Source organism: Pyrenophora tritici-repentis, chromosome 10, assembly GCF_003171515.1.
Source record: "Pyrenophora tritici-repentis strain M4 chromosome 10, whole genome shotgun sequence".
Taxonomy (NCBI): Eukaryota; Fungi; Ascomycota; class Dothideomycetes; order Pleosporales; family Pleosporaceae; genus Pyrenophora; species Pyrenophora tritici-repentis.
Window position 1 is genome coordinate 1015146 of NC_089399.1, and position 25768 is coordinate 1040913.

At 50.8% G+C, this 25768-nt stretch overlaps 9 protein-coding genes across 9 annotated transcripts; 3 read left to right on the plus strand and 6 right to left on the minus strand.

Moving 5' to 3' along the window:
• Positions 1–3536: 3536 nt before the first annotated feature.
• Positions 3537–3752, minus strand: PtrM4_042130 (uncharacterized protein; the record flags this gene model as incomplete). The annotated part of the gene is made up of 1 exon (XM_001937465.2): positions 3537–3752. One exon carries the CDS (start codon positions 3750–3752, stop codon positions 3537–3539), a length of 216 nt encoding a protein of 71 aa, XP_001937500.2.
• A 2109-nt stretch (positions 3753–5861) lies between these two features.
• PtrM4_042140 (uncharacterized protein) lies at positions 5862–7340 on the minus strand (the record flags this gene model as incomplete). The annotated part of the gene is made up of 1 exon (XM_001937464.1): positions 5862–7340. One exon carries the CDS (start codon positions 7338–7340, stop codon positions 5862–5864), a length of 1479 nt encoding a protein of 492 aa, XP_001937499.1.
• Positions 7341–8302: 962 nt separating this feature from the next.
• Positions 8303–12832, plus strand: PtrM4_042150 (rve multi-domain protein; the record flags this gene model as incomplete). Its single annotated transcript, XM_066104441.1, has 1 exon — positions 8303–12832. The coding sequence occupies one exon, from the start codon at positions 8303–8305 to the stop codon at positions 12830–12832; it is 4530 nt and encodes a 1509-aa protein (XP_065959005.1).
• Positions 12833–14359: 1527 nt separating this feature from the next.
• Positions 14360–15862, minus strand: PtrM4_042160 (uncharacterized protein; the record flags this gene model as incomplete). The annotated part of the gene is made up of 1 exon (XM_001942454.1): positions 14360–15862. One exon carries the CDS (start codon positions 15860–15862, stop codon positions 14360–14362), a length of 1503 nt encoding a protein of 500 aa, XP_001942489.1.
• Positions 15863–16589: 727 nt separating this feature from the next.
• On the minus strand, positions 16590–18842 carry PtrM4_042170 (DUF612 multi-domain protein; the record flags this gene model as incomplete). The annotated part of the gene is made up of 3 exons (XM_001942453.1): positions 16590–18687; positions 18737–18776; positions 18830–18842. 3 exons carry the CDS (start codon positions 18840–18842, stop codon positions 16590–16592), a joined length of 2151 nt encoding a protein of 716 aa, XP_001942488.1.
• A 195-nt stretch (positions 18843–19037) lies between these two features.
• Positions 19038–20036, plus strand: PtrM4_042180 (uncharacterized protein; the record flags this gene model as incomplete). Its single annotated transcript, XM_001942452.2, has 1 exon — positions 19038–20036. The coding sequence occupies one exon, from the start codon at positions 19038–19040 to the stop codon at positions 20034–20036; it is 999 nt and encodes a 332-aa protein (XP_001942487.2).
• Positions 20037–20385: 349 nt separating this feature from the next.
• PtrM4_042190 (uncharacterized protein) lies at positions 20386–20847 on the plus strand (the record flags this gene model as incomplete). The annotated part of the gene is made up of 1 exon (XM_001942451.1): positions 20386–20847. One exon carries the CDS (start codon positions 20386–20388, stop codon positions 20845–20847), a length of 462 nt encoding a protein of 153 aa, XP_001942486.1.
• Positions 20848–22773: 1926 nt separating this feature from the next.
• On the minus strand, positions 22774–23732 carry PtrM4_042200 (RbsK, Sugar kinase, ribokinase family; the record flags this gene model as incomplete). Its single annotated transcript, XM_001937461.2, has 2 exons — positions 22774–23620; positions 23677–23732. 2 exons carry the CDS (start codon positions 23730–23732, stop codon positions 22774–22776), a joined length of 903 nt encoding a protein of 300 aa, XP_001937496.2.
• A 360-nt stretch (positions 23733–24092) lies between these two features.
• On the minus strand, positions 24093–25228 carry PtrM4_042210 (uncharacterized protein; the record flags this gene model as incomplete). Its single annotated transcript, XM_001937460.2, has 3 exons — positions 24093–24546; positions 24628–24927; positions 24990–25228. 3 exons carry the CDS (start codon positions 25226–25228, stop codon positions 24093–24095), a joined length of 993 nt encoding a protein of 330 aa, XP_001937495.1.
• Positions 25229–25768: the final 540 nt, after the last annotated feature.

Here is a 25768-nt window from a genome sequence, read left to right on the forward strand (position 1 = left end):
TCACTTACGGCCATGTTTGACGAGGATTGGTGCACGAGCCGTGGGCTTAGAAGAGAACAAGATGGATAGGCAAAATACCAACGCCCATTAGACCGAGATTGCATCTAGCGCAGCATTATCAGCGGGCGGGCAGCAAATGGCGCACAGGGAGGATGAATACTTTTAATCATTATTAGTTTAGTTGGTCTAGAAAGCTTATGATACCCTCTCTTTTTTACCATGATGGTACAAACCAAATCAAGAAGCTAAATCCTCGTATATTGTACTTACATACTTGACATGTTTGACAGGTGTCGTGATTCGTGATTCATGCGCTAGAATAGATAAGTCACGATGCACATCACCAACACTTTGACACAGCAAAAGGGCCAGGGTTAGACCGAGAGCGGGACCCCTAAGCAAGGTGAATCAAAGAGAGCAGAGAGCAGAGAGCAGAGAGCAGAGCGTAGAGCGCAGAGCGCAACGCGTGCCGCGGTATCCGAATAGCTTCCGACGCTACCCCATACCCACACGCAACCCAAAGTCGAGTGTTCGGGACCAGGGCGAAGGTCACCAAGCAACCAAGCCCCCAGACCACCGTGCCAGAATACGCCCAGCTTAGCGAGAAGTAATGCGGCAACTTGCAACCGAGAGAGTGAGTAAGCGTGTGTGGTGTGCGTGCACCATATTTACAACGGGCCGGGTGTTTTGACCTTACTGCGTAGAGCAAAGGCAAGGACATGGGCAGAGCGAGAAAAAAAAGGCCTCCCCCACTCTCAGTTTATTCGCCGCCAATGCGGATCCGGTTCGTGACCGAGCCAGAGGCCCAAACGTCCTAACCAGCCTACCCTACCTACGCAACACCAACCTTGTGAGCGCACGATTTAGAAGCATGAGCAGCACCAAGCAGCGGTGCGGCGCTGCCCTGCATATCGGGGGGCCAAAAAAATCGCTATTGCAACGGATTAAAACAAATATGCACCACGTACGGCCGGGGTATCCCAACCGAAATCGTATGACGCACACGAAGCGCAGCAGGAGAGGGCCTGTCAGCCAAACGCGTATATGGGTTCGTCTGACCAGGTCGTTGTGGTTTGCTGGGCTTGTCAGAGGAGCGAAGTGAGTGAGAGAGAGTGTGCAAGCCCACACACCCACACTTTCCAATTGACAGTGACACTCAGCCAATCAAGTTGAACCAACCACCCCCGGCAAGTGGGGGATTATGCGGTTCGTTCCTCGGGGCCTTTGTCCGCGGTGCAATGGGCGTTGCTTCGGCGCAACGAAGATCGGCATATCATGATTCCGGATGAGTGTGAGTGTGGGTGTGGGTGGGATGGGGGGGGCATGGGCACAGAGATGAAATCGGATCAGGCTTTTTTCGCGCGAAGTTGCCGGTGATACTATTAAAGAACAACCGAGGGGTAATGGTGAGATTACTATGCTGTTAGTCGGTGACATGCTCTGGCGTACAAAACTGTACAACAACGCGTACTGTTCTTACTAGCTATATGGTGACGCCGTCTTTTCGTTCTTGGCCCCCATGGGGAGGGGGGAGGGGTGGGAACAACAAGAATAGCGCGACAGATTTAGGGTTTGTTGCTAGGGAACGGGAAGAGACGAGGGAGGCTGGGAGGGTGTGGCCTCGTAACGAGTCGTAGAATAGTAGATGGGGTATCCCAGCCTCTAGCCTCTATCCTAGTAACCCGTGGCTAGGGGCGCTTGGGTCAGAGATATGCTTGGTGCGATGATCTATCCCGTGAACCGGACTCCGTTTGCGCAAACCTGTAATTGCGCGACTTGCTGGCGAATGGGAGTTGCATCTATGACGCCATAATCATGCCAGATTGAATTTCAGATGGGATGCTCCGCCCCTGCAAGCATGGCTGCAAATACGAGCATGGGGGCGTCCCACGGGTCTACTACACCGCAACGCTGCTGCAACTGCACTAAGACATCCAAGACGGTGATTTGGCTTGACTGGACGGTGGCTGCGGCCCAAATTTCGCACAGCAAAGCTACAGTACATTGCGGATACACATGCGAGGCTTTTATTATGCATGGCAGTGTTATATGTTGAGCAGCTGTATCAGCTCTCAACTTGTTCTCGAAGGTTTCCAGCTGCAGGTTAGTGAGGCTTAACGGCGCCTAGTCTAGACTACTGCAGGCTGTTATGCATTCCGCTAGCGAGCGGGTGAGAAAATGGTGTGGGCATTCGGGTTGCCTGTTGCAGTGTGCATGTGTGCGGCTCCGCGGTTTAGCCATCGGCTAACTGTATGCGCAGTTGCTGATGCCATGTCCATGTGCGGAGCATGGGGTGAGGTGATGATTCTAGTCGGCAGTTCCGTGTCTTGCTTGTGGTGGGAGGGCGACATGGTCTGGCTTTGTGAAATCAATCAAGTCAAGTGACATGGCGAGTCGCAATGCGCGATGAGACACGTGTGGCCAGTGTCGGATGGCTACGATACAAGGACGTGCTTTCAGTGGCAGACTACCCCTTTTGCGGTTGCGATAAATGAGGTGGTTTAATGCATGGTGAACGACGTGCATATAACGTGGGCGTCGTGGCCGGGAGTTGGGCCCAGCCTTTTGTTGTGACATGTTTTAGGCGCACGCGTACTCTACGTTGCGGGTATCAAAGATGCTGGCCGCCGATCAAGAGCCGATGCTAGTCTCTACCCAGCGCTCATGGCAAAGCGGATATGTGGAGACTGTGCGTGGCCATGGCTGAAGATCTGGGAGAGGTTGAGTTATGGTGCGAAATAGTCGGGGATACCGAGACCAAGCAAGATGCGGAAAGATGGCGGAAAGCACCGTACCAGTACTGTACACCGTACTGGATTTGTACAGTACATAGTTCTAGTCCATGCCCCAGACACATGGCACTTTCCGCACTGCAGTCTGCAGGTGAGAAAGGCGAGTCCACACTAAGCCATGTCCTCACCGTACATACTCGGCGCCAGTGGCAGGCCTCAGCGACCTCTCAGAGCATTTCTTTTAGTCGCACCTGACTTGTAGACACACATACGCGCCGCCACGCTACTCGCGAAGCAACATGAGGATGCCATTATAGCCGAGCTTCGGCAGCTCAGCGCTGCGTGCTCAGCAAGCCATGCTCGGCACCTTTTACGCCCGTATTGACCGGAATACCCTGTACGGGCAGCGGACGGACGTCGTTGCGAGGCAGATGCACGTGTCAGGAGGTTGGAGTCCAACGGGCGGAATCTCCCTGGGGCCGCTTTGATGGGCAATTCTTTGCGCGTGGTTCCTGCATGCCAGCCAGCTGGATGCGGATAAGATGGAGGAGCCGTGGAAGAATAGAACCGGTGGCCTGTGCGTGCAGTCACATTCCTTGCTTGACATGTGCCACGCCACCAAGGTACGGAACTTTGCGAGCGGGGGACCTGCTAGGCGTTCCAAATAAACGGCTGTTGGGCAGTTGGCGTACAGTATTGCAGCTGATATGGCGCATGGTTAGCAGTACATGGCTGTGACGTCACCGCACTTGACCGCACCGTACGTAAATCCGACATGGCACAGCGCCAAGCTGAAGGCCTCTTCTATCTCAGCGTCTGTCGCGTGTAGACGATGGGATAAGCTAGGTTGACGTGGCAGTATTCGTCATCAAACGACACGTGGTAGCCCTTGTTGCGGAGCCTCAACGTTGGCAAATGTTGATAGAGAAGTGCAAGGGTAGGCGAGAGCTCCACAACCCATCCTGCATCCGCGCCCCAGCGTCCCAGCGTCCCAGGACCTAGACCCGAGAGCTGTTTCATCTGGCCAGGACGAGCGACACCAGTTTCCACCTGTCGTGACTAGGCGGCCTCATGTATCGGCCAGAATTGTGCTCTTCGAGATAGCCCGGCACCGGTGAGGAAAATGCAACCCAGGGGCGAGTATCGCGTACCCTGTGTCCTGAGTAGTGCTGCCCCCATTTTGGGTTTGGGCTCTGTCGTCGATGACACCTACCGAGCACACGTGATGCTTGATGCGGTATCATGAATTGATAGCTTCAGTCGCAATTCTGTTCAAGGGCGAGCGAGGACCGACGTCACTTCATCTCGATACCTTCCAAACAAAGGCCAGCGAAGAGTGACATGCCATGGGCCCTAAAGGAACTTGTGAGCAAATTCGTCGCCTGTGGAGCGACGCACGGAGATCAAACCCGCCGAACAAAACTCACAGTGTCCTCTTGCCCACTGCCTATGCCTCCCCCATATATCTCGACTCTTATACGATCCGGTCGCCAAAATACCATGTACATAGGCGGCATGCCCATGGTCGCATGGTCGACAAGTCCAGACCAAACCAGGCAAGCATGAGAGACAAGCTCAGATTCCCGCAGGGGCACAAACAACCTTTACCGGCTATCGGCACACGACGCAGAAAATCTCACGTTACACTCCATGTCGCTTCCTGGAACGGCCGTTCCGCTAAGATCAATCCTACTCCATTGGGTAGTGTTTCCCCGCCTGTACGCCACTGGAAATAATAACCATGATCGCCACACCCGTTCCTGACTACATGGAGCTGCATCACCGCGACAAGGGCATTGAAGCCTCCAAGACACGTGAGCCAGCATCGTTGTCGGGAAAACTCTGGGAATTTCGCGCATAAGCACGTACAAGGGACCTGGCATCGCGGACCCGGATTGTACAAGTCAATCATGGCCGGCATTTGACAGTACACTGGAACAGACGTGTCCATGTCGTGACTACTCACAACTTCAAACTCTCTCTCAACCTTCTCTACCCACTCCGGACCGTCAATTCCGAATCCGCCAATTGCTCCCATAACTGTAACAAGAAACTCGAATCGACATAGCCAACCGACAAGCTCGCTCGTCACACCAACCAAAGCGCCCCAGATCGACCATGGTTATGTGGGGCTCCATCGATTTATTGTCTCCGAGACCAATCCTCAGGTCCCTGTATCCTCACGCCATTATGACGTGACATATTGCTAGTTTAGGGCCCCTTCGGAACGATATTGACCACATGGGGTTTGTCAGTAGCTCCGGATGCAAGGAAGAAGATGGGCGCCGCTTATGGTGTGCATGGCCAAGGTTGGCCGCACTTCTATACGCGGCACCGCCTATCTTGCTTGTGCAATTGCGCTGATCAGGATAAACATTCTCGCAGGAAATCGTCATTTCCAAGACATGTCTTTACGTCAAAGAATCCTTCGCACACACCAGTCGTCGCAATTGCTGTCCGTCACACAGTACGTAATATGCAAAGGAGTACGGTAGAGTCCCGGAAGGTTTGTTCCGCTGGCTGATAGGTGCGACGGCATCAAATGCCGAACTATGTAAAGCACGGCACGGTAGCGGGACAGGCGCTGCTAGGCATACCACAGGTATCCGCACGCGCCATGCATATGCTAATTCGAGTAGCCCTACACCATGCGACCCCTACACCTCAGCCCTCCCATCAACACTTGTACATGAATTCAAATTCACCATGCTGGATGCTGAGTCGGTTTACTGTCTAGTTGCTACCTTAGTTGCTACCTAGATCTCTAGCACTCGGCACTCTGACTCGCTGCCTCTGCCGCCTCGTCGATCCCGAATCTCTCTCCCGGATCTGCGTCTAGCGTTGGAGACCTTGACACCGCGGAGCACTGGGAGCGAGATCAGGGTCCTGCAACTTGGTAACGAACAGTCGCTAAAAGCCGCTGCGAAAGGGTCTGCGGGCATGGGATTCTAATGTCACGCGAGGCTTGGGCGTGCTTAGCTCTTGGAAGCGCATGTTCCCGCTCCGCGGAGTGGCTCAAGTCGAGACAGCCTCATCTTCAAAGCCTGTTGTTCCTGCTTTTGAGGATTCTGCAGTGATGCCCGACAGTAAGCCTCCGGACGTGCCGTAATGACGTTCAGGAGAGTGGATTTAGTCCTGATTGTCGGCTGTGTTGGACATGGTTGCTGTGTCGTCATGAACGATTGAGGCGGCTTGTTCGTCCACCATCTGCGCCGCTGCAGGGCGATCACTAGTAGTGGCAAACGCCATGTAGGCATCTTCCCAGCTTGTGCATGAAGATGCATTTCCCATTGGCCCAGCCCGCAGCATATCGCTTTCAATCACGATATTTCCTGTACGGTGATGAATCGCATCTCCCTGACAAGCTACTATGCTAGTATTACAAGTGCCCTTGTGGTGCTCTTGGACATCCGCATCGCTCGCTCCACCATTGTGCCTCGTCTCGGTGGTTGTCTTTTCTGAATCGTTGTAGGTTTGTCGTTCTAGGCGCTGTACTCCGGCTCCGATATCTTCCGGTGCGTCTGGACTTTCGCGCGCGATGAAGTGGGTATTGGGTATGGGTAAGGCAGTAGCTACATCACTAGGAGCATCTTGGGCTCTGTCCAATGTTCCATCGAGCAATGTCTCGTTGGGCTTCCGTGGCTTCCTACTTCGAACCTGAGTGATTGCGGTCATGTTTATCTGTGCCGGTCCAGCGCCCAATGTCTCCTTGGCTCTTCGTGCTGATCTGGTTGTGCGAGCATTTGCCAACGTCTGTTGGTCCCTTCCCAAGTCGCCTTCCATATCACCATTCGTCTCTTGCGCTTTCGTCTTCTCTGCCGCAACCTTCACACCCTCTTTCTTCTTTACAAGCTCTTCCTCGCTCAACTCAACCCATTTCGCGCCCACCTTTTTCATCTGTGTAAACCTGAGAAACGTCTGGCCAGAACCGCTCGTATCCATATACTCTGATCCCTCGGGTGGCGCATTTCTGCCTCGAACATATGTCTCACTGGGCCGATGATACTCTTCACTACTCCGGTAGCTGGCAGGAAATTCAACTGTCTCCGAGAACTTGAGTCGCTTGCGCCCTGATATAGATACCATGCTCCGCGATCTCTTCGGCGATGGACGGAGAGAAAGCGATATATTGTGATGGTGTTGCGCAAGTCTATCGGGCATCTCTATGGTATCGCTGAACTTCTGGACGGTCGGTGAATGCGAATGTCGTCGCTTGGTGCCCTGGTCTTGCTGCTCGACCTCGTCCTCATCCGTGTAAGTCTCGTGATCTCGTCTCTTGGATACTGTAGGCACCTCGACAGTCATGAGCCAATTGTGAAATTCCATGTGCGCTCTCTTGTAGTTCTCCCGAGCAAATGACTTTGTGATGGAATCGCGCTTGTTTTGATATGTCGTCCAGTCCATGTCCGCAGTCTGCACAGCATCATAAAGCGTGCTAAACTGCTGACATGTGTCGCAACCTTCGCTCGTTCCCGGTGAGGCTGTTGCAGCCAGGCCAGTAGGCGCGATTGTTGCGAGAACTCTGGCGCATGTTTTACATTTGATAGAATCATTATCGCTGGCCATCCGGTCGTTGTTGTCGAGGTTACACTTGCGGGTAGATGTCATGTTCAATGGCTGAGGCTGACCGTCTAATAGTGGGGTAAACACAGAGTGGACGCGTTTGGACAAAAATAAACACGCGACGTGAACCATTCGACAATCCTCGATAACGCGTGCGCCACTTTTGCCGAAGATGCCGACAATGACAAAGGAGCAAATGTGGCGCAGTAAATGTACTGTAGAGTAAGACGTTGTATAGAGAAGGCCCGAGAAAATAGCGTCTTCGTTCCAGCCTCGCGATGTCAGCTTCGATTGAAGAAACCACGTGGATCACCATTTCGCTCACCATCGATAATCCCTGTCCTCAACCTCACAATGTCCCCTACGTCTGACCCACAAATACCAACAACTGCCATGACCCACATGTCAGACTACAAGATGACGATGACCTGCAACTTTCATGCACAATTCGGCTCCAACATACCAACATCGACGCTCCTGTATGCGCTAGTCTAGTAAACGCCGAAAAAACACACCGAAACATTAGATCTGCAAAGCCGGAGATATGCATATGTACAGCGAGTTGTTCAAGTGCCCAGACTGATCGACGTGTTGGAATAGACAAAGCTGTGATACCGATCATGACTGACGTGACAAGAACATGACTCGTCGCTTACCCCAGATACAACGGGAGTTTGCGAGAAGAGTGTGCACCCCTCTTCTTGATGATCGTTTGTGTCGAGACGCGGTGAGAGCCTTCACTAGTATTCACGGTGAATCAGGCTTCCCGTGCTCTGATTGGCCAGGCACTGATTAGTCAGCTGCTCCGTGCGCGCACCATAGATATTCTCCCTTCTCCCGTAGCTCCAATACAACAAGTTCACGCACGTTTTCTCCACCTTCATCAGGTTATGAGCCCTCCTCTATCACGATAAAGTGCTCTAGAGGTGCGATTTCCGCAGCAGCAGAACCGATCAGTTGAACACAACATCAGTCACTCGCGCGACGACGACGACGATAAAGTCACGATGGCGCCATCCACAGCGATGGACGCGATCCCAAAGCTACAAGCAGATGGTAGCAACGCTTACCACTGGGAAGCAGCATTGAAGCTGTACGCAAATATTCACTCTATCGGAGGTCTACTCGACGGCAGCTACATGGTCACATACCCAGAAACACCTCACTATCAAACTGAACCGACAACTACGTCATCGGCATTCAACACGCCACAACTTCTGCTTGACGCTCAGCAACGCGTACGAGCCCACAACAAAGAAGTTACTACACAGTACGACAAAGACTATGAGCTCTATCGTATTTACAACTCCCGAGAATCGTCTCTCACCTTGGCTATACTCAATACAGTACCAAGATCAGTATGGGACAACGTCATGAACCTGCCCACAGTGAGGCAGAAGTACGAAGCTATTACAGCTCGTTATCGTGAACAAGGCGTCACTGAAGAGTGTACTATCTGGGCAGATTTTTTCAAGCTGAGAGCTCAAGACTGCCCCTCTACAGCCAACTTCACCGACAAGTTTAAAGCAGGACTTGCAAAGCTTGACGTCATCGCAGACTGTAAGCTATCTAACAAAGCTCGAGTGTATCAGTTCATTCTTGCTATCAACAACGCCTACCCGGACTACGGACGCGATCGCCGCGCTGATCTGCGCCGCAACGTTACTCTGAACGTCGATCGCATGTGCAGCGAGCTCATTGACGAGGCCCGCCGCGACGACCCAATCAAGACCATTAACACGTCTATCCGAGCTTCTGGGGGTGACAACAACCGCAGTCAGCCTCTTGGTGATAACAACGACGCCAACAGAAGCGCCACCCGTGGCCGCGGCAATCGAGGCAATGGGCGAGCCCAGCGCGGACGAGGTAGAGGTTCTGAGGGTGCGACTCAGAGACCTACAAATACCTCCCCATACTGCAAGCACTGCGACTGCAACCATACTGGAGGAGGTGATAACTGCTGGTACACCTTTCCTCACCTCGCCACTGAAGCCTGGCGTCAGCGCCAAGCTCAACAACAAGGCAAACAACAGCCTACTAGCACCAACGCCGCAGCTATTAATGCTGAAGGCTTTGCCTTTACAACGGTTCATTTGTCAGAGAAGGTACAGAGTCTCACCAAGGAGACCTCTAACTTCAAACAACGATTCATTATCGATACTGGAAGCAGCGATCACATCTGCAATGATCGCAGCAAGTTCCAAATTCTACACGACACTGCTCCTGCTACAATTAATACTGGAGCCGGACCTATTACTGCTAAGCAGGTAGGTACCATTCAGATCACTGTCGTCACGTCAGAAGGTGTACTCAACAAGGTCTCCTTCACTAACGTGCTATACGCTCCGGACATGTTTGTATCAGTCCTCTCCCACTCTAAACTACGAGCGAAAAATCTCTATTACCACGGCTGGGACAGCAAGCTGTACCTCATGCCATCACAACAAGAGATCGCCTTCACACCTGAGATCGACAAGATCCCTACGCTCCTCCTCGCCAACACAGAGCTTGAGGCAGCTCGCGCGTTTGCCTTTGCAACCGCCGCAACCACCAACCCAACAGGTGTACTCGCTCCCTATCGCGAGATTACTCTCCAAGAGCTCCATGAGCTGTTTGGCCATGCCGACCCCAAAGCTCTTAAGCTTCTTGTCGCCAACACCACCGGCCTACGTCTCACTACAACACAGGCATTCTCATGCGAGGCCTGCATGTTATCCAAATCGAAGAAGCAGATCTCACGACGGTCTCCAGCCCGCTCAACCACGTTCCTCCATCGTATTCATATCGATATCGTTGGACCAGTGACGCCCGAAGGTGTCAACGGTGAGCGCTACTGGATACTGTACACCGACGACTACTCACGATACCGCTGGATTGATTTCACAGACTGCAAAGCAGCAATCACATCTAAGCTTATACAACACCTGGACAAGATGGAAACTCAACACCACGTTCGAGTGTCGATCGTTCACATGGACAACGACAACATGTTCCTCAACCAGACGACTGGGCGTTACTTCAAGGACAAAGGCATCATCTCCGAGCCTTCCACCGCCTATACACCCCACCAGAATGGAGTCGCTGAAGCCAGCAACTACGTAGTGGAGGTCCGAGCACGCACAATGATTTTGGCGGCGCCTCACATATCTAAGTCATACTGGCCATACGCAGCCCAGTACTCTATCGACGTCCTTAACCATAGCGTCAGCTCTGCTGTACTAGACAGTAAGACACCAAGACAGCTGCTATTTGAGCACATGAAGGTTGCAAACCCTGTGCCTAACCTATGCTCCTTCCGCACCTTCGGAGAAGCTGGGTACGTCCATCAACCAGTACAGCGACGAGTTCAGAGCGCCAAGTTCGAACCACGATCGGTCAAGATGTACTTCGTCGGTCGAGAAGGATCACGGATCTACCTTATGTGGGATCCAGTCACACAGTCCATACACCGTACGAGCAGTGTTGCTTGGCCTAAACACGACGTCAAAGCTGTAGTCCAAGAAGACACAGCTACAACCAAACCGGATCAATGCTTCTATATCCAAGATCCACCGCCAGCACTAGATCCCTCTTCATTTCCACACCATGAAGTCTCTCTCCCGGAGCAAGGTAGTGGTTATGTATTTGACGGACTAGAGGCTGAAGCGCAGTCTAGCTTTGACTTTGACGCGGACATTGACAACTATAACAGTCTTAACGAGGTTGCTAATGCTCGAGCAACACCTCAGCGTCGGGATACATCCCAAAACGCTCCACGTCACGACGAGATCAGTGCATCATTTGATGCCCGTAACATACTCGATGGACGTCGTCGCATCACTCGACCGCCCAACCGATACGCGGCAGTCTCTCGTTGCTTTGCTACGGCAATTACAGAGGCAACAACAACAGACTTACCGCCTGAGCCTGCCACACGCAAGGCAGCACGCCTTCATCCATACAGCAAGCAATGGATCGCTGCTGAAGATGAAGAGCTCGTATCACTCGACCAGAATGGCACATGGGAGACCACAACCACGATCCCTCCCGACGTATACGCCCTGCCTACTAAGTGGGTATACAAATACAAAGTCAAGGACGATGGACAACTCGAGCGCTTCAAGGCTCGACTGGTTGTCTGTGGCAATAGGCAGGAGACCGACTTCTGGCGCGAAACCTACGCTGCAGTAGCTCGCGCAACTACACTGAAAGTCCTTCTCGCCCTTGTCGCAACCGAAGACTTAGAATGCGAGCAAGCAGACGTTGTTACCGCCTTTCTCAACGGTAAACTAGACAAAGACGAAGTAGTCTATGTCCGCCTGCCAGACGGACGCAAAGCCAAGCTTATCAAAGCTTTGTACGGCCTGCGCCGCTCACCACGCCTCTGGTACAATGAGCTATCGAGCTATCTCAAGGGTATCGGCTTAGATCCTTTAGAGTCAGATCCATGTGTCTTCAAACACCTAGACGGCAGTCTTATCCTTGCGTATGTTGATGATATCATCTTCATCACAGCTACGAAGCAACGCATGAAGGAGATCAAAGAGGCTGTATACAAGAAGTACAAGTGTCGAGATCTAGGACCAATCTCTCACTACCTAGGTCTCCGGATCCGACGCTCACGACCATCCCGACTCATCGAGATCTCAATGGAGTCATATGTCGACAAGCTTGTAGAGGAGTATAGTCGTCAACACGCGCTCCCTCGCTACACGCCGCTTGATACCTCAGTACTCAAGTTGAAGCTGCGATCTCCAACTGATCTTGCAACTCAACAACAAATTCAGAACTACCAAAAGGTTATTGGCAAGCTGCTGTATCCAGCAACCCAACTGCGAGCCGATATATCCTTCCACGTCGCCTATCTCGCCCGCGCTATGAGCAATCCAACTCAACAACACTACGAGTACGCAATCCAGATCATCGACTATCTCAAGACCTTCAAATCTCTTGTAATGAGCTATCGAGCTACATCTCCACACGCACGCATGCCTATCACCATGTATGCGACATCATACGATGACAACAAGAACAACACTAATCCTACGCTACACCTACATGGCTACAGCGACGCCTCATTTGCTGACGGCGAGGACCGCAAATCAACCTCCGGATACTTGTTCAAACTTGCTGGAGGTACTATCTGTCACAAGTCAGTCAAGCAAAAGCTAGTTACAACCTCAACAACTGAAGCTGAGTACGTTGCTCTTACCTACGCCGCTAAGGAGGCTACCTGGCTGTACCGTCTGCTACACCAGCTCGGTTACAACGGTACAGATACCCATCCTATCCTTATCTACGGAGACAACGCTCCATCTATACAGCTACTACACTCAGAGGGTCATCACGAGCGTACAAAGCACGTCGATATCTACTACCATTACATCAAGGATCAAGTCCGCGACGGCAACCTCTACGTAGAGCATGTACGAACTCATGAGATGGCTGCTGACGGCCTCACGAAACCTCTTGAACGACAAGCCCACAGCAGGTATCTACAACAGCTAGGCCTTACGACTCCAACTATCGAAACAAAGGACTACAACAAAGGTGGATAGAGCAGGACTATCAGGTCCTGTGGGGGTGTGTCGAGACGCGGTGAGAGCCTTCACTAGTATTCACGGTGAATCAGGCTTCCCGTGCTCTGATTGGCCAGGCACTGATTAGTCAGCTGCTCCGTGCGCGCACCATAGATATTCTCCCTTCTCCCGTAGCTCCAATACAACAAGTTCACGCACGTTTTCTCCACCTTCATCAGTTTGCCTAAATTAGCCCATTCTAGAGTACTAAATCTCCCGCCCCCAGATTCTGAGAGCTCGTATCATCCAGTGACATACTGTCTCAGTAGTAGTGGATGTAAGACCCAACATAGAACCATGCAAGGGCGTCTGTAAAGCTGGGGCTCGTATTCGATTGCACTACAGTAGCCCAACCTTCTAACATCCCCCGCAAAGCTACGCATGAAGTTCTATTACTGTATCCTTAGCGTCCCAGATCCGACATAGAAGCATGCAAGAACCTCTGCAAAGCTAAGAGCCGTATCCGATCCGATTGAAGTAGCCGGATCCTTTCGGAACCCTTACTTGGAAAGCCATGATCCATACTAGACTCGATTGCTGCCTTCTAATCCTCTCGGATCCAACATAGAACCATGCAAGAGCCACTGCAAAGCCACGACTCATGTTAGACTCGATTTCCACACCCTGACCTTCTCAAAGCCTCTACAAAACTACAGCTCGTATTCGGTTCGATTGCTGTAGCCTAACTGTCCTACAGCTTATGCATAGTCACTGCTCTGCTTATATTCGATTCGCTTGTTCAACCTCTCAGAACCTGTCTTTCTGCCACTCTGAAACGTCTGCTTACCAGCTCAATATCTCCGTAGGATTCCGGATACCAAGGTATCTAGTCAAGGTACGTCATTTTGCCATGTTGAAGCGTCTACTTACTATGTCACCTTCACCGTATGATTTCATGTATCCCTGTACCTAATGAAGTTGCGTAACTGAGCTCGGTGCTCTCATACACGTACGTATCACTTGCATTGCATATGGCTCGACTATTACGCCGCGATTCTGCCAATCTTGCATATTCGTATACCCCACGCGTGTCCGTTACATTATTGTTGTATGAATCTTGATTGCTTCAAAGTTGATAGTGTAGCGCCGAAATCTCTCTAGGCAATGTAGAAATGATAGGTGAAAGTCTAGGCGATGTGGTAGTAATGAGATAGCACAGCTTTCAGAGTGCTACCTTGACATTTTTCTCTCGTAATGTTCGGATCTGACGGAAAGACTTGTACTGCATGGAAGCCCAGCTGAGACCATCATGAGGAAACCCATGCAAGCTTCCACATCACACTTTGACTGAAAGACAACGCTGAATGTTCACTGAATAAAAAAAATTCGCTCAGTGCTGTGTAATTGCTCAAGAAATGGACCCCCAACACCCCCAATACGGCCAATGAACAGCAAGAATTCCCGTGCCGAACGCTACCTGCAAAGGCTCATAATTCTGTAACTTAATAATTTTGAATGCTCAAGACCAAATTCTCATAAAACCCGTGAAAACCATTCGATGAAACATCAACTATCAAAAAACTCCTTGTTCTTATCCATCAGCCCATCCAACTCCTCCATGCTCATCTCTCCTAATCCCTTCTTGAGATGCAAGCTATGCCACTGCCTCTTATACCTCTCCACATACCCCTTACTCATCTCCCTCCACGACTCGCCTCCCAACCCCACGAGTTTCTCATCATCCTTCGCAAGCACTTTGGTAGACCCGCGCAAGCTCGTTTCTATAATCTTGACGCGCTCAACACTGCCAAACGCTGCCACTACTATTCTAACCATCATTGCAATTTCCGATTGGGGGATTCCCTTGACGTCAATCGTGAGTTCGAGGAGATGTACTTCCTTCACAAGCGCTCGTAACTGGCATCTCCAAAATCGTGGTAGACCGGGTTGTGTGTAGTTTTGATGTGGGGGTTCCAAAAGTTCGTATAGTTCATCTGGTGATAACCATCTCATGCAATGCAGCAGTGCACTGTGCCCGAAGTGAAAAGCGAGACGTCGGATGTGGCGGCGGTTGCCGGGTCCGCATTGCCAGAGGAAGTTTGTGGTTCCTGTGAGGCCAAAGTGAAAGTTTGTGCGGTGGAAGATGTAAGGTAGCATTGTAGCGGTGATGGGTGGGGATATCCGAAACATGCCGGAGAGACTGATGGGTGGTTCGGCTGACCCAGATGTTCGGGAGAGTGCACCGTGGCACAAATCATAGTCCCGTGTTAGTCCGGTGGCATACATGAGTATCATCTCTTGAAGCTCTGGAGGCAACCGGAGAAAAGGCTGGAACAAGGGCTGAATTGAGACGGTGTCATTGGGAGATGGCAGCGGTCCGAGGGCTTGAGACCGTTTGCCGAAGATGTAGTCCGCCGTGTGGAGCATCGAGACTCTGGCCGGTAAGTTTGTAAAGTAGAGTTTATTGAAGTAGTCGCGTGCGGAGACCCAGCCGGAACCACAGCGAATGACAAGTTGGTAGTAGTTGTTTGGCGGGACAGATTTGGATTGGGGTGGTGGCCAGCTTCCGTCGTCCTCGACTGGGCTTGAGGTGTCTTTTGGATACTCCGTAAGGTCAAGTTTATGGGTGGAAATATCGATATTTTCGCTCTTCGTACGCCTTTTGGTTCCTCTTTCTTTGGTTTCACCATCCACCATCTGGGGCCCAAAAAGTTTAATGGAAACCATCTTCCTACTATCCGTAAATCCCGAGTCGGTAAGCACGCAGTGCACAACTTTACCCAGCACAAGTTCGTCCCGGCTTTCAGGATCGGGAGGAAGCAGACTTATCTTTCCCTGAAAATACGTGCTCGAGTCGTGGTCCAAAGACCATCGTTTCAGATGTTCCAAGAAGACCCTTCGCTGCTGTTTCTGGACCCAAAGCCGATTCGAGAGGTTTCTAGGGGATCTCGGAGGAGTTAAGAGACGCGTTGTGGAAGGCTTGGGGGTCGGCGGTCGACTCGCGTCGTACGAGGCCATAGCCGGTGTTTCGGGTTCACCGGTGTCGACGGTGCTGCGTGCGCGAGTCATACTGGTATCGGGGCTGGCACCAGTAGTTCAAGTCAGTCGACTTACTTTTCCAACACCTGAGATAGTTCCGGGCTTCCCGAGCGCTCTTGAAGGGTCCGGTGGTGAAATTTGTGTTATGAGTTGGACCCTTTCCCCAGAGACAGTTCGAAGACAGATTGTTTCTACAGACACAACACACCGCTACTTTTGCAGCACAGTTTCCCACGTGTCGTTTTCCTCCTGCCAATGAAAGTGTTCTTCTAGGAAAGATTGAAAACTTTAAACAGAGCGACGCGGAGATCGAAATGGTGGCGTTCAGTCTTACAAGACAAACATGTACGGTGTGAAGCTTAACGATGCGTGATGAGGAGATGATAGTGAAAGTAACATGAAAACAACCGGATCTGATTAATGTAAGTGAACTGTTCAAGTGTAAAGATGTGATTGGATTGAGCTATCGAACTGGCGATGGATGAGTATATTGTGATAGTTTGGTGTCATGATGCATCATGACAAACGTGATGCGGAGGTGCAGATCATCTGGAACGCTAGCGCTAAAACAAACAGCTGCGCTAGCCTGTTATGTGCTGGCATAGGAGACGGATAGTTTAGATCACAGCTCACGATCATCAGTGGATTGAACAGAGGTTGCAGTAATAAAAAAATCCATTTCGAATATGGCGATCATGCCGGGTATCGTATCGAAAAATGCACAACCTAATGCCGTCCTATCATCTACCATGAGCCATCAAGCTCTTCCTTCTAGCCAGCCGGCAGCCTTCTCTAGAAGCCCATTGAAGCTCTTGACATTAGCCAGAAGCCCACCGCCACGCGAGCCGACATCCTTGCCTACCGTCTCCAGTAGCATGCTTAGCGGGATTTCCGGACCCTCGTTTTCTCTTCCTTCCTTGCGCGCTTGCTCGCGGCCGTTCTTGATCGCAGCCTCAATATCAAACATATTGTCACTAAGCGTATTCCTAGCCTCTACTTTGGCCTTCTCAGCTTCGAAGTGAGCCTGTATATAGTCCTGCTCAATTGCGATCTCCTCTCGGTTGTTCTGGAGACCAAGTATTTCCTTGCGTAGTTCAGCGTTATCGCGCTTGAACAGTTTTGTCTTCTTAAAATTGGTACTTAAGACGTCATTAGCGTCCTGCAAGTCCAAGAGCTTCTCATTCAAACTCTCCTTGAAGGACAGGGAAAGGTTGATCTCGCTTCGCAGTTCCTTGCGTCGGTCAGAGTTTTGTGAGGTCTGCAGGGTCTCAGCCATACGATTGAGGCGATGATCGATAGTTTCTTCCAAGATTGTGCGCGTAGTATCTGCAACTGTGATACCTCGTACTGCGGACCCCTTGATGCGCATGACGGAGATGGCATGTTTCGGCCCTAAGAACTTTTGACGTTTGCGAGGTGGTAGCTTCTCTGCCAAAGGTTTATTTCGCGGCACTTGTTTCGGAGAGCGCCGTTTCGTCGCAGGCCTTGGTATAATCTCCGTCTCATCTGCAGAGGGCGCCTCGTCCTCGGGTAACTCTTCTTGTACAGTAGACGTTTCTTCTACTTCTTCTTCCCGGTTTAAAGGTTCTGCAGGTTTTGCAGGTTTTTTCAGTGTTTTCTCGCGCTCAGGGGAAGGCTCGTCTACGGCCTCGCCACCTACTGCTGCCATTGGCTCGCTCCGCTTATTCGGTTTTGGCTTGAGTATGACTGGAGTTGCTTGAGGTTCGCTTTCCGTTGCTGGGGCTTCTTTTCTAAGTCGACCGCGTTGGTTCGGCTGTGGCGTAGGCTCGTTCTCTTCTACTTGAGGCTCAACTTCTAGTGGTGTGGCTTCTTTACGAGGTCTACCGCGTTTGGTTGGTTGTGGTGTGGGCTCATTATCTTCTTGTTGAAGTTCGACTTCTGGCGGTGTGGCTTCTTTACGAGGTCTACCGCGCTTCGCTCGTCGTGATACAGTGACAGGCTCCTTTTCGCCTACTTGAGTTTTCGCTTCCTGGCTTACGATTGGTGTTTGTTGCTTCGGCGATGAGAGCTCGTCCATGTCCATCTGCGTGTCTTCTTGTACCATGGGCTGTGGTCGTGGTTCACTTCCGACCACCCGTGGTGTAGCCTCATTGGGTTGTGGTGACAGTTCATCTTCGCTCTCGTCATCCGCTGGGGCAACAATCGGGGTAGCCAAATTGGTTCCGGATCGGGAAACGGAGGATACTCTCGAGCGGCCATTCACAGATAGACTCGGTGTTGCAGGAACGGGATCTGTCGACTTTGATCGTCTTGTTGTCGATTTTCGTGATGCCACTGACAGTGCTTCTACTCGGTCGGGAATGGGCGTCTGCTGCGGCGTATTACCAGGAAATATGCGCTTTTGTGCTAATGCTTGTGGAGGTGTGCGCTTCATCACCGTCGACTTGGCGAAGACCGTCTCGCGTACAGTACTGGCGCCTTCGTTCAAGATAGACAGCTCATCTGGCACCTTGTCTCGCTCTTCGCGTATGGGCGAAACTGTGCCAACCATTCTCCTACTCTTCTCGATGAAGCGCACAACTTCCTCCCGGTCTGGACTCAGCTCATCCTCGTCTGTATTATCTGCCCCTGGCTCCGCCTGCGATGAACCCCGCTTCCTCTTACCCAGATGCGGGGTCACATTCTCCTCCCGCGGTGTGCTCTTGCGCTTTACGGAACTGCTACGTTGGATTGACGCGCTCCGGTGTCGCTGTACTGAGCCATTCGTGGCACGTGGTGTTCTTTGGACTGGTGTTCGACGCGACGATAGTTGAGGTGGAAGGGAGGCTTGTTTGGCAGGACGTGCCGCAAGAGCGCCAAAGTTGAATCCAAAAGATGCTTGCACTGAGGAGGGTCTGTAGAAGTCAGCATCGCCATATATGCGTCAGCCTAAGATGGTCATACCCAGCACCGCGCACGCGCTGTTGTCGATGTTCGCGGCGATCTGCAGCCGATTAGTATTCAAACACACCAAAAACATTCGGGTTGAAGTCTTACCAACTGGCGCCATAACGATGACTATCCTAACAACTGAGGTTCAAGTGTATTGCTGTCGCGTCATCGAGTTGAGACAGTGTTGTGAGTGCAATGTCAACGCGCTAGTCCCAAAAGCTCCGACTGCCGAACTACAGTTCACCATCCCCGCAACATTCCCGCTCACGCTCCAAGAGAGAAAAAAAAGCGACCGAATCACGCGAATTCGAACATGGGCTGGATATGGAGCAGCGACAACAGTGCGAACGGGCAAGACCAGCTTGACCCCTCTCTGCGCGACTTCCTCAAGAAAGAAGCCCCCACGGGCCCAAAACCTACATTACCGTCTGCGCCCAAAGAAAAGCCCGCCGCACCACCGACATCAACGCAATCGCAACCGCAGACCCCAGCACAACCAGAGAAACCATTCGTACCTCCACAATCTCAATTCCAAGACGGCAGATATGCCGACCTCTGGAAAAACTACACCCCGCAAGACATCCTCAACAACCGCGGAAAGTCAGAGCAAGACCGATTACGAGACCTCGTAGACGCCTACAATGACCGGAAAGCCTCAATCGGGCGTGTAGCAATGGAGAACTGCGCGCTAGAGTACATGGAGCAATTTGAGTGCTTCAGACATCCGACAACATGGTGGTCCAAAGGGACCATGTGCATCGCCGAGTCGCGCAAGTTCAACCGCTGCTACGGCATACAATCCAAGTTCCTCAAGGCGCTGGGATACATGACTATGGATGCGCGGACACCAGAGGAAGACGAGCGGATACAAATGCACGCAGACAAGCTCTACCAGCAAATGCTGCAGCAAGAGGCAGAGATAGAAAAGGCCAAAGCTGAAGGACGGCCCGAGCCCAAGTTCGAAAGTGTCCTGTCCAAACGCAACGTCGCGCAAGCTATGGGAGGTGTTGCTTCATCGACTACTGTTCCTGTAGCAGAGACTAGCAAGTCGAGCGTTTCAGACGACAACGACATTTGGAGTCAGATCAGGCCAGAGGCGCGGAAAGAGTACGAGAAGAAGCTAGCGAAGATGTCGCCGGAAGAGCGCGAGATTGAGAGGATGGCGGTAGAAGGCGAGATCAAGGCACAGACCGGCGTCACGAAGCAACTAGAGCAGACATTCATCGAGGAACGCGTTGCTCGGATGAAGAGGAGAGAGGCCGGTCAGGCAACTTTTGGTGATACGATTAAGACTTTGTGGGGCTGGGGCTAGAGGTCAACGAATATACATGTACGTCATGTGTTGAATATGTGTAGGAGTGTCCTTTGCGCTGATCATCTCACTCCATCTTTGCCATTTTCAACCTGACCATAAGGGGCTTCTTGTGCCAGAGTGTAAACATTGGCTGGTCAAGCCATTCGCTGTTCTTCTCAGCCAAGTCCACTCTCACTGAATCTTGCGCCGGTCATATAATAAGCCCGTTATTACGACTTGAGAACATTGATGAAGTTTTCGACTGGCAATGTTGACATTTTTCACAATGCAGTGAACATGGCAATAAACATCGTGTTGACACTCTCCCTAGAATTTCACACTAAGTTACCACAGTATCTCCTTCACAATGTCACACGAAATCAATACATATTACTTCTCATTTGTTACCACAAAACAGCAGATCCATCTACCAACCGATTTCCGAGCACACAAGGCAGTCACAGTTCTCAACTCAGGCTTCAACAGCACCGCCGAAACAACCATGTCTAACTCTAACTCCATGGTGTTCTTTCCAACCACCCCTTTCGACATCGCTTTGGTAGTGATCTTCGTGTTTGTTCATATTTCCATCATTCGCTTGGCGAATGAGCATGACTACGAGTTTGGAGTACACATAGCCATCGATCATTCCTTGTATTACGAAAGAACCATTGCTTTGTTGGACGAGTATCTTCCAGCGTATTCCGACGATTCGCCGCCGGCCTACACGGAGACTCCGGATGAGCCTCCAGCGTACTCCGATGTCATCGGGATTGATGTAGCAGTCTTCGCAGTTGAAACGGAAGACGATGAGGATGGCACTTTGTGAGTACGTTGTCCTTGCGCTGTTTCATACTCCTAAGTTTTTGGGCGTGAAACACGATATTTCTAGATTGTGTCATGTTATTGGAGTTGTTTGTCGTTCTTAGTTCATAGACGATTGAATTGAAAGGTATGCTTGTGCTTTGCGATTATTTGGCTTTCACTTCCTCTTCTTCGTGCCGTTGATCATTCTTCTACGTTCCGATAGTACAATTCTAGCCTATCTTACATTTGCTTTTACGGGAGTTGCCTCCGGGAATTTTTCTTTTTCCACGAGAAATCAATAAAAACGGGTGCGCTCATTGGAGCATGCTTTATACTTTCTCTTATAAGCAAACAAGTGTCATGTCTCCGTATCTCAACCACGGTTTGAGATATCCAATTGTCTGTGCAGACTGACCTTTCAAAACGTCCTTGTCTCGCACTCTCTGCCACGTAATTTTGTCTTCGCTACCATACAGTCCACTATTCTATCTCGTCGACCCTTGGGTATTATCCGTCTTTTAGCGTACTGCTTTCGATTTATAATTAAATTATGCATTAAGCCTTCATCTTGGCTAGTTCTCATGAGCAAAGGATAATTTATACATTGCCGTCGCCACAAAGCCCCTGACCTCCCTCAGAGTGGCTTCATAACAACAAATCCATCACACCTAATACATTAACATCTTTGCTCATGGTTGTCAACTACTCGCGGACCTTCGCCAGAAGTCCGCCATCACCAGCACCATCTAACAGTCCCACATCACTTAAAGAGCAGAGTCGACCAGAACTCTGGAAAAGGGTCTTCTCAGCGAGCAAAACCCCCACTTTCCAATATCTCAAAACGAACCAGTCGACCGACCCTTTTTCAACCGAAGGACCTCCAACACCACCAAGAAGCCCGAAAGAGCGCCAATATACACCACAATCTCGTGCGACAACTGCAACACCTTCCAGCCCTAGCTCGACCGAGAATGGGCGACTGAGCACAAGAAAAGAATGGATGAATATGCCCTTGGAGCGACGGAAAGCGGCGCTCGAAAGAGTGAACGAGCTCAGAGTGGAGTTGTATATACCGGAGAAGAACTTGGACGGGAGCATGCGGCCGATGAGAAAGGATGAAGGAAATTACAATTTCATCTTAGACTACGCAGATAGTCGAAGCCCGTTGTACTAGTAACATAAGTGTCACGGAGACCCCAAGAAGCGTATTGAAAGAGTTGTTTGATGGGCGTGTTGAACATTTCTTAGTGTCCGTCACATTGGCGTCTTTTCAACGTAGAATGTTTGTGTGGGTGGATTTTGATTATTCAGTCTTTCTTCAAATCTGGCGGTTAGCTACAGAAGGCAAAAGCTACTGTAAGTGGCAAAAGTGTTTTTATCAATAACACAATTCTTAGATTTCATAAACATGTTCTAAGCAATTTTTGATTTTCTAATCGGTAGTACTGTAAGTAGCCGTCCTATTCATATAGTCATTACACGATCAGATTCGCAAAGACCACCGGCAGCCGCGACGCAATCTCGAACACCAAACTGTAGCATATAAGTTAGTATTTACAACATGATTAGAAGATTTCATAACAAGCCCTTGACAAATGCAGAGCCACTATAGCTACAGCGATGCTAGGGGAAGCAGGTGCCTATGTATCCTCATAGGCTTCGGCTCTCTCATAGAGAGCTCGGCATGAATGAATTGGTTATAAGAGAACTGTTACTTCCAAGAGTATGGGGTGGGATGTCAGAAAGGGTGAAAAGCGGCGTTCCATTGATCAAATTTCAAAGGTCGAATACCTCAAAAGAACTACTGTTATAAGAAACAAGAACTATACTGACAGAATCCACAGTGCGGTCATGATTATCTGGCTACCCACATTTTCCTTCCCAAATCACTAAACCCTTCCTGCAAGACCTTGCGACCCGCGAGCTCGTTTGCGAACTCTAGTTTCTTCTACAGGTCCCACTCATCATGGTTATTGACTGAGAACAAAATACCAGCAATGAATGTATCGCCGGCACCAATCGTGTCCACAACCTGTGCCTGCTCTTCTCCAGATACATGCCACGCTTTTACATTAGCCCACGTCTCTTGAGCCCCCTTTTGCAAAGCGGTAGCACCACCAGAACCCCAAGTACAGCATAGTATCGCCCCTTCTTTTGTGCCTTCTCGCTGTGCCTCAAGAAACGTCTTTGCATCTCCAAATCCATTTTTCTCTGCCCAAAGTTTCGAGTAGAAGACGACATCTGCGAATCTGGCTACCTTTGCTATATCCTTCCGCTCAGGCTTCTCACATTCGACACTGATACGGAATCTTGTAAGGGCATCGCGCAGGAACTCAGCACACGGGTACGTGACTTCTGGGATGCGGCCTTCGAAGTGAACCCATACCTTTTCTTCTGCAGACAGAGGCAAAGCAAAAGCTTCAATCCGCTGCTTGAACTCTTCAAATTTCATCTCGGGTAGTTGGTTGATACTGACAATGGTTCTCGACCGCGTCTCTTGGCTTTGGATAATGTAGCTCGATGCAGCTTCCTCGTATCCGTGTCGAAACAAGCTCACACCGGCGGTATTCACGCCCGGAATGGATTCGCAGATAAACTTTGCGGAGGCAGAGTGCTCATCTGGAAGTACGGCTAACAGGTGCAAGGCAGCAGCACCAGATGTTTTAGTCGTTATCGTTGGATCTTGATTTTGTAGTTGCGATAGTACCTCGAGGCTGTTCGCTGTGTTGCCACCCCTTCTCCGTGAAAGCCCTCTTGCGCGGAGCTTCTCATCTTCGATGGGAAAGTGCGGCACACTTGGTCATGTCCAAGTCAATCATTATGCGAACATTGTGATTATGTAGATACCTACGTCAGGATGGTGTCGATATATACTGCGCCCACACATATGATGTGATTTCTGGCCATGGTAGCTGTTTTCGTTTGTAGCGGGCGAAACTCGATGGTCGAGGGTGCGAAGTTTGACATGTGGAGCACCAGTGCTACCACTAACGTCAACTGTCGCGTGTCGTACTACGCGTTCGCACGAAGTCACATGCCAAAATTGTGGGACATTGCATTAGCTGGCTGGATAGCACCACAGGCATGAATTTCCTCAAATACAAAGGTAATACAATAATAATATAGATATCCTGGTAGGTATGTCCCAGTTTCCTCATGATCCAGTAATGAGTGAATCCCTTAGTTCCCAAGTTGGTATCTCGAAAAGTCACACGCTCAAACGCCTGTTCCCATAACAAAAAGCAAGACGATTTAGATACGACGCAATCAATATGCATTACCACTCCAACCCGGCGCCTTTCCTTTTCCTTCCTGACCGTAATGGTACTGGTATTCGTCTTGCTCCATTACTGGACTAACGGTCTGCACCGCGATGCCCCCATGGTGTGGTGGACCATACCACCCATTCCCTGCGGCTGGGACATTACTGTAATAGCCCCCGTGTGCCGCCTCCTCGCCACCCAGGTCGCTGAAAGCTCGTGTGCGCGGCGTCATAGGGCTCTTCATTCCACCAATGGTCCCTGGAGTACGCGGTAGTTGTTGGAGTTCCCACATATGCTGCCATTGCTCCTCGGCTGTCATCTCGTTGTCGTATGGCGACGACGCCCATTTCTCCTTTTCGGCCTTCTTCTCGGCTTGTTTGGCGGCGTGGGCTTGTCTTTGTGCGGAAGTGGGGATGAGAGAGTAGATAGATAGAATCACAAACGCGGCGTAAATAGACCTGTGGGGGTTTGTTAGCACCGTTCGCATGTGTGTGTGTGTGTGTGTGTGTGTGTGTGTGTGTGTGGAGAGAGCTACATACATCATGATGATGCTGACTGCAAAGCTACTCTTCGCTTGCATACAGTAACTTTTTATGTGTTTGTCTTCCACGATATTGCAGTTCTTGGTGAGATACCAGGGCGCACCCTTGTTCTGGCGCCGCGGGTCGATGGTGTCGGGCGACGTCTGGATGTGGATGCCATATGCCCAAAGGCACGTAAGACCGATGTGGAGTAGCAGCGATAGGATGGGAAAGAAGACCTTGAGGAGCCAAAGGGTAGCCTTGACTAGCCAGAAGAACATGCACACGACGCCAATGACAAGGTGGTACTGTGTTGCGCTGTGGAGTATCAGCACATGTCCATGCGCCATGTTGCTAACGTTAACGGGGAAAATACTCACAAGCTGCTCCATACCAAGGGTATATTGACTGGCCGGTAGTTTGCATATGCGTACAGGATGGTGCTCGGGTCGGAATTGAAGCCCATTTCCCCTCCGACCCGCCACAAGATGGTGCGATAGAGGTTTGGCGATGCGATGCCGAAAAGCGCAAGATTAGCGACGGTAAACGGTAGCTCAAACATCATGAGAAACCATATGATCTTGGGTAACCGCCATGATCGCGATATGAAGAAAGCCATGCCGTACGCAGTTCGTCGTTCGTGCTCGAGTTCAGGCGCACCCGGGGCGTTGGCCGCTCTTAACAGCCGTGTAAGCCCCCATCCTAGCCGACGCCAGCAGGTGAAGTGAGGGGCGAAAAGCCATTGCAGGCGCTGAGTGGCACACGCATGCTGCGCGATCACACAACTTGTTAAGTGTGATGGCGAATCACACTTGCAGAAGGGTGCAGTAAGCGGGAGCTAGGCGGCTTGTTCCTTGCGCTTATCCCTGCATCCAGTACCGCGAAATGTGGGTTAATAGCAACGCATCGGGTAATCCAATATAGAGCGACATGGTAAGAGGACGGATGAACTGGAGGGTGTTCTCGCGGAGGACGTACGGCGTAGACGATCGCTTGCTGTGCCGCAAAAACATTTGCAAACACAGTATAACTCAGTCAGGCGCATGCAGCACCTCGACCGTTGGTGGTCCACGGTCCGCAGTGGAGACGGGAGCGGCAGTTTTTGCGGCCTTTGTGGGCGCGTAAAATCGGGCTATGGTGTGAGCATCGTACATATACG